General features: G+C 52.3%; 1 protein-coding gene across 1 annotated transcript; it reads right to left on the bottom strand.

The window, feature by feature from the left end:
- Positions 1-5,274: 5,274 nt before the first annotated feature.
- On the bottom strand, positions 5,275-8,738 carry HOXB13 (homeobox B13). Its single transcript, XM_074849671.1, has 5 exons — positions 8,120-8,738; positions 7,099-7,357; positions 6,785-6,962; positions 5,709-5,837; positions 5,275-5,412 (listed from the first exon to the last, which is right to left on the bottom strand). The coding sequence occupies exons 1-5, from the start codon at positions 8,736-8,738 to the stop codon at positions 5,275-5,277; spliced, it is 1,323 nt and encodes a 440-aa protein (XP_074705772.1).
- Between the last annotated feature and the right edge of the window lie 513 nt (positions 8,739-9,251).

Raw genomic sequence — 9,251 nt, 5'->3', positions numbered from 1 at the left:
ATCTCAGCTGCTGTGGGAGGAAGCAACAGCTCCATTCCCAGGGGATCTGCAGCATCAGGGTGGTGTTTCAGCAGTGTCCACCAAGGGAGATTGGGGAGGGACAAATAGGAGAAGCCGTAATAAGGTGACATAAAATAACGGTTCATGCTGTAGAAAGGCTCTGCTTCATTCCTCACAAATGTGCATGAAACGATGGTCCCAGTCTCCTCTGCACTAAACTTGAGGAGATTGCTTTGAACTTTAACGAATGCAAGGGACTGCACAATTTTGCTGGTGCACTTTAGGGGAATTGCTATTGATTTATATCAACATAAGCTCAGGAGCTGAAGAGAGCACCGGGGAGGGGTGCTGCGCTCCGGCACCCCTGCAGAGGAAAGGCTCACCCTCACCCTCACGTGTGCTCAGCACGGTCAGCGAGCTGCTCCTCGACACAGCTCCTGGCTTTTCGGTGCACATTTAGATCCTTTGCCCTGGCAAAAAACTGTTGCTCCCAGAGCTCCCGACGCTGACTGAGCCCCAGTGCTTTCAAACACTACACAGTGCAGGAAAAAACAGCATTGAACATAATTTAGTTAAGTTCCACTTCCTGCCTCTCCTGCTTGATGTGGTAAATTGCTAAAAAGCCAAAATATGTGAGAAAAGAATATGGGTTGTTGGTTTTGGGTTTTTTTCTTTTTTTTTTTTTTTTTTTTTTTCCCCCACCCAGGAAAGCCAATGCAATACTTACATTTTTGATAATTTGCCTTTGTGTGTCGATGTGAATGTGTATGCCAGTACCTGAGCCAGTGACTGCTAAAGCAAAAGGAAATTTCTTTTATATCACTTCATTAAATTGGGGGGGGGGCAAGATGAAGCCATGTAGCTATTTTAATAAGGACTTTTTTTTTTTTTTTTTTTTTTTTAGGAAGAGATTTCTTCCAACTAGCCTTTTCCTGGTGGGATTTTCCAACTCAGAAATGGTTTTTTCCTTTCCCTCATCTGCTAAAAGCCCTTCAGGTGAGCAATCCCAGCCACTGCAGTTATTTACACCCAGAGCTACCGTGACCACTGCGGCTGCGTGTGGTGCTGGGGGACAACCTTGGGAGCCCCATGGTTCACAAGGGGCTTGTGGTTTTAAGCCAGATTAAGCTCCTGAGTCTCATTCACCTGCTTAAAGCAGTCACTGAAGTATCCTGCTAAACTGAGACTTTAATGAGGAAATGAAGCCATGAGTCCAAGTTACGTTTTTTATTAATAACTTGTTGAGTGCATGCAAACACAGACCTGTCTCTGCTTCCACCCCTCCCATTCCCATCCCTCTCCAGCATTTCAGTGCATTTCAATGGGAAGCAGATATGAAAGCCCACACACTCAGTTTCCATTTTCGGTGGCTTAGCGTTGCTGTAAGCTCTCTATCATCTCCTTTTGTACAGGTTTGAGTCTGTCCCTGGCATTCCCACACCTCATTCCCTTTCGCTTTTGATATTCTTGCCAGGACCTGGTTTCTGGGTTGCAGAATCAGGATGGGCCCCTGGTGCTTTCAGGGCTGTGTGAGGGTGAGCTGGGGTTGGAGGTGAATTTCAGTAATTCAAATCTTCTTGATACTCTGATAAATGGTCCCTGGAAGGTGACTCAAGTGGGACCTGGGTTTCTTCTGGCCATTGCACACACCAAGTGTCCTGTCCCTCAGTGCCCCAAGCCCCTTTGCTGGCCTCATACCTCTGCATCGGTCAGGAATTAGTGACATTAAAAAGCAACAGATCCTTTAATTCGGTTGCTTTATGTAACTGAAGATAATCACCACCGGGATTTTCTTTCCCTTCTCTGCAAAACCCCCCGTAGTCTCATAATAACCAACACACTGATTTCCATGTGTTTTCCTTCCTGTGGCCATACAGAGAGGCTTTCTTGCTTTCTTATAAAAATTAAAAGCAATTGGGTGTATCCTCCAAAAAAAAAAAAATCTCTTTTAGCCTTGGGTGTTTAGGGGAAAAAACAACCCTACAGATGCTGTAAAAAATATATTGGACTACAAATTGTTGAAGGGGACAGGAGACCCTTGCAAGGTGAGCTCGGGTGCAGCCAGGGATTCTCTCTTTCTAGGTAAAACTGTGCTTTAAAAGTGGTTTTTCCCTCCTCCCTAGCCCGTCCTCGGGGCCGCAGCCGCTGCCGGCGGGTCAGGTCCGGCGGCCCCGGGGAGGGGTGTAGCCTCAGACGGAGCAAACGTTTGTGGGACCGAACAAATCGGGCTTTTCCCCCTCATTTCTCTGCCGGGCTCCTGTTTCTCGTCTTGCCCGGCCGAGAGCAGGAGGAATTGCCTCTTTCTTGCACTTTCTTGCACGCAAATTAACGCCGAAGAGCGTGATGGAGGCTGAGGGGTGCGGCGAAATGCAAATGGGCAGCCTCGGGTTTCGGGTTGTTCATTTATCGTCCTTTAAAAAAAAAAAAAAAAAAAAAAGTGTTTAGCCATCAGAATAAAGACAAAACGGAGCTTGAAAGGAATTGAAAAGAGCCTCCTTTTCTCCGTCTTTTGGTTGCAACAGCAAATCGCACGGGGATCTATAATGCGGATATTTCACAGTCTTACAGTGGGCATTAACATTCAGCACACGGTTCTCTGCGGTAGGAATGAAATAGGTTTGGGTGCGAATGAGCGAAAACCCATTAGAAAACCATGACTGTATTAAATTTCAGCTCGGAAAATTGAAATATTTCTCACTTGGACACTTAGTTCTGTAGATCAGAGCAAAAACCCCAACGAAAAGAACGCTGTAGTTGCTGCTTAGGGAGTATTTCATCCCAGTGGCACTTCCAGAGTGGGCGAGACCCATCAATGGCGAGTCTGCTTGCAAACAATAAACCTGTTTCATCTTTTAAATTTATTTTTATTTTATTTTATTGAAAGCAATTAAGTCATCTAGCAGGGAAAGATAACACTGATTCCCGTGGAAAATTAATTATTTTTTTGCCTCTGTACAGAATGTAACACTATAATATAGCGAAAAGGCATTTCCCTGACAGTGCTTTAGAGTAACGAATTTAATTTTAAATTTATTGGATGTAACTACTCTGAGGAGTTTTCCTGTTTTGTTTACAGGTCTAAAATTACATGGTAATGTACAGCAGCACACAACTAAGAGATCACGTCGTCTTAGGTTTGAAAAAATAATAATAATAAAAATTTTAAAAAGAGAGGGAGAGAGGCCGAGCCCCCTTTTATACTGTATTTTATTTTTGGTCTCGGATTAGGAAACAAATGGAGTGGGGATGTAAAAAATGTACCTTTGATTCAGCTGCAGGAGAAGCAGGGAAAGACAGAGCAGTCTGAGGTCCCTCTTAATGACATCCCGTCAAGATGCTTGTAAGACCCAAGAATGTTTACAACGTGGGCTCAAGTTCAATGACAAAATCCTTTGAAGGGGAAAGTGGAAGAAGAAAAAAAAAAAACAAAAACCAGCCCAGACACTTTGTGCAGTGGGCATGAACTTGAACAAAAGAAAGGAGTCAAAGACTGGGAAAGGGGGGGAGGCGTGAAGGAAGGATTCGGAGAGGTGTTCCCACTGTGTCTGTTTCTGCCTTTCTTAAGGTCCTAGGTGGATATTTGGTACATTTTGATTTGGTTTAGGAGAGAAAAAACAAAGGAGGGAAAAGAGAGGAGAGGAGAGGAGAGGAGAGGAGAGGAGAGGAGAGGAGAGGAGAGGAGAGGAGAGGAGAGGAGAGGAGAGGAGAGGAGAGGAGAGGAGAGGAGAGGAGAGGAGAGGAGAGGAGAGGAGAGGAGAGGAGAGGAGAGGAGAGGAGAGGAGAGGAGAGGAGAGGAGAGGAGAGGAGAGGAGAGGAGAGGAGAGGAGAGGAGAGGAGAGGGAGAGGCCAATGTGGTGTGTGCCCAGCTTGGGGCAGGGTGCAATTTTTACACAAAATTTTCTTACTAAAACTATACTAGACCTCCCCCATCCCACCGTCCACCCGGGACCTCCCAGGGCTGTTCTGCCCCGGATTTGGGGCTCCTCTGCCCCAGGTTTTGGGCTGCTCTGCCCCAGGTTTTCTGAGTTTCAAGTTCAACGGCAAAGGGAGGGGGCAGGGGCCTTCACCTGGCCCGGCGCCCCCCGGCAGCGGCTCATTCCCGGCGGTTTACGAGGATGTCGGGCCTTTCTCGCCCTTTGCTGAGGCCGCCGTGTAAAGGTTTTACAGCTCTCCCCGAGACTCTCCTCCTCCCCTTCCCATCTGCATTTGCCGCCTCGGATTCGGGGCTGGAGCTGAGGACAGGGATTGAGGGCCGGGGGCGGGTCATGTGTCCCAGTTTCAGCCCAATTTCCCACTGGGGCAGGGATCCTAACTGGGCTGGAGGTGTCTGGGGGTTTCCAGTCCCCCCAGTGCGCGTTTAGGGACATCAGGGAAAAAAATCCCTAGATGGGGGGGGGGGGGGGGGGGGGGGGGCTGGGGAACAAAAAAAAAGATGGGAAAAAGAAACATCTCACGGAAAGGATTAACCCTTAAAGTGCCATAGAGGGGAGCTTTAAGAGGAGCGTCTCTTTCCAAACCCGTAAACACACCGGCTTTATATTAAGTCGCGCTCAGATACGGGCCTTGGAAGACCACGACCGGATTTATTCTATTTGATTGGATTATTTGCTTTACTTTGGGCGACATCCGAGGGGCTTCCTCCTGTCGGGTGAAGCCGCTTCTGCTTTGCGGCCTCTACAGACACACAGAAACCGGGGCGAGAAGGTTCATTATCGGTAACACAGAGAGAAAGAAAAGCAGATTTTGAGTTTTTCAGGAAAGCCGGACAAACACTCCCAGCCGCTTCCTAGCGCGGGGGGAACGGCGGGTCCGGCCGGTGCCGCTGGATCCTCCCTCCGCGCCAAAAATTAAGAAAATAAACCCGAATTGGTTCAAAACGGAATAATTCGGAGCAGGATCCGGATGGGGAGGAGCAAAGTGTGACCGGTCCCCGCACGACAGCGCTGCCGCCTGCGCTCCGGCTGCCGGGGGCCGGAGGAGCGTTATAGGCGAGCACCGGGCCCGATATGCGAGCGCTATAGGCGAGCGCGGGGACTCACAGCCCGCTCTGGGTCCGCACACGCGGAGCCGCGCGGTTTCCTACGCGCTTCTGCGCTCACACTGTCCATATCGCCCCTTTTCCTCCTTTTTTTTCTGGTGTTTTTTTTGTTTTTTTTTTTTTTTTCGCGGACCGGAGCGGTCGTCGGAGGTGGCGGAGCCTCCTCGCAGCCCCGACGGCTCCCCCCGCGTGGGGCGGGATTTATTGCGTCTGTCCCACCACCCCCCCTGCTTACGTCACTGCTCGGAACGCTCAGTCCGAACGCCATTGGCTGTTCCCGTCCCGGAGCTTCTGACGTCACCCGTGACGTCACGGGCGGGGTGACGCCCGCCCAGGCGGGGCAAGGCTGCACCCCGGGGTGCCGCCAGCACCTCCTGCAACGCGCGGGGCGAAAATATCCGGGGAAAAAGGGGAAAAAATGGGGAAAAAACCGGGGAGTGTTCGCCTGGCTCTGCACCGCTCCCCGCCGGGAACCTGCTGGAAGCCAGCGCCGGCCCAAGCCTAAAATATTTAATAAATACATTATTAAACAAGAAAAAAAAATCACTATTTAAAATTACCATTATTTAGGGCACGGTGCTGTTTAATGCTTCGAATTTCTACAATAAAAGAAAAGGCAGGAAAAAAAGGCAAATTTTTAATTGTGGTGACAATTTTGCAGTTTATTCACCCTTTGAGAGGCTTTTCGGGGTTTACAGGACGCTGCTGCGGGGACTCTGCGAGCCGACACGCCGCTGCCTTGAAACCCCGAGATATGAAACAAAGAAATAGTGTACGTGGAGGTTGCGCTGCCCTGAAGCTGTAAATAACCCGAAAAGAGCAGAGAGAAGCGCATCTTTGAGTATATTTACTTTCACCCTATTTATTCTGTTGAAAAGGATGACGACGTTTCTTAATATTAACCAGGATCATTTAGTATTATACGGGGATTATTTCAGCACATGCTACGAAACGTATCGCTATAATTCTGTATTAGTAGGAGAAGGAAAACGTGTGTACAAATACACGTATATTAGCACAAACAAAAGCGCGTATGGGATTATACGAATTGCATTTACCTGTATCAAAATATAGGCATGATCATACATAGAAGTATGTCTAGATGTACGTATGCAAACACGTGTATATACACCTTTATCCGAGTATATATTTATATCCACACATCCAGTACTACATCGCATGTATACGTGCATACGTTTGGGTAGCTGGGTATATAGAAACACACGAACACAAATATTGTATATGATAAAAGGTAAAATAATGCGTATTGCTAAATATGTGCATGTATATTTTTTATATATACATATATATATACACACATATATATATGTATATATATATTTTATATATAACCGCGCAAAATACGTGCCTTCATAAATGTGTGCCTACGGGTGCATATGTCATACGCATATACTGTACATTCACGCAAACCCGCGCGTTTCTGCAAACAATTCACGTGTGTTTCTATAGAACACGCCTGGACTATATTTATTCTCCCTTAGACGCGCATTTTGATACTTCTGCCTGCAATTAAGGAGCTTTTTTTTTTTCTGCTATAAGTACGGCTTTTTCGTTTCTAAAGACCAAATTCCCTGTGACCCATCCCTCCAACCCCGGACAGCCCCGCTCCCACCGCACGCAGGCGAGCCGGGAGTGGCGTATTGGGGTTCATTAATGCAATTAAATCTGTTTTTCCTTTTTTTTTTTTTTAAAAAAAAAAAAGCGCTCTGAGGATGTGATTCAAACCGAAGCGGTGGAGGTGGGGAAGCGCGGCGTGGCAGCGGCGTTGTAAGGCAAGAGACAAACTGTACAGGGTCCTCTGCGTGCAAAGCGGGCGGGGATGGGGCCTCTCCCTATATCGCCCTCCTTTTGGGGGGGGTCTCCCCCCGCGGGGGCAGCGGGGAGCGGTGCCCAGCGCCCTGCGCTGCCCCAGGCAGCGGGGACGGCTCAGCCCGCCCCGGGCACCGCTCGCTCCCGCCGCTGACGGTGCCGGAGCCCCCCCCCCCGCCCCAGCCCGGGACGGGGGACCCCCTCGGGGCTTGCGGTGACCGTGTCCTCACGGGGTGCTGCTGCTGCTGCTGCTTTTGATTTTGGCGACGACTTTTTTCTCTTTCACCCGCCTGTTCTGGAACCAGATGGTGATCTGTCGCTCCGTGAGGTTGGTGGCGGCGGAGATCTTCCTCCTCTTGTCGCGGGTGATGAATTTGCTGCTGGCGTACTCCTTCTCCAGCTCCTTCAGCTGCCCCTTGCTGTACGGGACCCTCTTCTTGCGGCCCCGGCGGAAGGAGCAGCCGTCGGGGGGCAACTGCCCGGTGGAGTCTGGGCGTAGGGAGAGACGGGGCTGAGCGGGGCCGTGGGGGGGTCCCCACGCACCCTGCACCCACCCTGCACCCACCTCCCATCACCTTTCCCTGCGAGCAACACCTTCTCTCCCTGCCACCCCATTTCTTCCCTCCAGCCTCCCTGAGAGCGATGATATTTAAGGATATTTAAATTATTATCCAAATTTATATTTAAATATTGATTTTCTTCCTTTAATTTATTATTATTGCGGGAGAGGGGAGAAATCCAGGTATTGGCAAAGCACCGACGTGGGTGAGACCCGCGCTGACACCCGCGTACTCGCTGCGGGGGTCGGTGCGCGGCCGAGCAGGGCCGGGGGCGAGTTCAATCCCACCGGCGCGGCGTGGGAGCGTGGGAAGGGCCCCCCCCGTTCACTGCCCCGCACGGTGGGGGCCGTGCACACCCCTGAACCCCTTTAAAGCAGCCCGATGCCGAAGGCGCCTGGCCCGCAGCTGCCGGGACCGTGTCCGAACCCGGGTAGTATCACCGTCCCAACCCGGATGGTATCACCGTCTGCCTCCCTGCTCGGAGGGCGATGGGTTGCAAAGGGCAGTGTTAATCTAAATTAATTATTTTTGTGAAACCTACCCAGTGGCTAATTTGGGCTAGCTCGCAAACAAGTGTTACCACACGGCAAGAGAAGCTCCCCCGTAGATTATTTTAAGCCTTGATCCCAATGCCCCGCGCACGATGCACCCCCCGCTCCCCCCTCCGCCCTCTCCCAGCACAGAGATTTACCTGCAAAGGCGGATTTCAGGAGGTACCCGGCCTGGCCCTGCTCTTTGGGGCAGCACATCTGGCTGCTCCAGCCGCCGCCCAGAGCCCACGGCTGATGGTAACCGTCCACGGGCAGCAGAGTCTCATGCCGGGCCTCCCCCGGGCCCCCAAGCCCCGGTACCACCGACACGTCCAGGTAACCGGCGACGGGCTGGTACGGGGCCCCGTAACCGGGGTAGAAGGCGAACTCGGCGGGACGGCTCTGGAAGTCCTCGCTGCCCGCGGGGGGGTCCAGGTACTTCTCGGCGGGGAAGGGGCCCTGGGCCGGGCCGGCTTTCAGGGCGCTGCGGGAGACGCGGCAGGAGTAGTAGCCGCTGCCGAAATATCCGTAGGGCAGCGGGGCGGCGGCGGCGGGACCCGGCGGGGCGGCCGGGGGGGGCGGCGGGGCGGCGGGGCACGGCTTGGGCGGCTCGGTCGGCCCCTCCGGCGGGTAACCGGGGTTCATCCCGGGGGGGGGCGAAGGACCGCCGAGGGCCGGGGGGGGAGGAGGCAGCAGCCCCCTGCCCTGGCTGCCTGCGAAGCCGCCGGCTGCCAGGAGCCCCTCGAGGCCCGGGGGGCCTCGGGGCTCCGGGGGCTGCATGGGGGGCGGCGTGGGGGCCGGGGCATGGGGAGAGCCTGCTCGGCAGCACCCGGGCACTGCCCGAGGGGGGTCCCCGGATCTTTTTAAAAGGCTGCGAGCTGCCGAGAGAGCTGCCTTTCCCTGCCGGGCTGCCCTGACGCAACGGTCGGGGGCTGCCTCATTGGCTGCCGCTCGGGGGGAAAAGGACGGAGAAGGAGGAAAAAAAAATCAAACCGACCCAACCCCACACAAAAAAACCTCCAGCCCCAATAAACCCTGGCTGCAGAAATTGCGAAAATACTTTTATTGCAATGGGAGGAGGAGGGGGACCCCCCCCGCACGTGACAGGCGGGTACACGGGAGGCGCCTCTTGCGCTGCATCTTGAAAAAAAAAAAAAAAAAAGGGGGCAGAGGTGGGGGGGTGAATGGGGGGGACGAGGGGAGGGAGGGGAAGAGGAGAGGGAAGATCGCGAATGGCGCGGAGGAGCAGTCCCCGGTGGAAAAATCCGGGCTCAGATTAAAACCACCTTTTTT

This window comes from Strix aluco, chromosome 24 (genome assembly GCF_031877795.1).
Source record: "Strix aluco isolate bStrAlu1 chromosome 24, bStrAlu1.hap1, whole genome shotgun sequence".
Taxonomy (NCBI): Eukaryota; Metazoa; Chordata; class Aves; order Strigiformes; family Strigidae; genus Strix; species Strix aluco.
The sequence above is the reverse complement of the archived record's forward strand: the minus strand, read 5'-3'. Positions and strand labels throughout refer to the sequence as shown.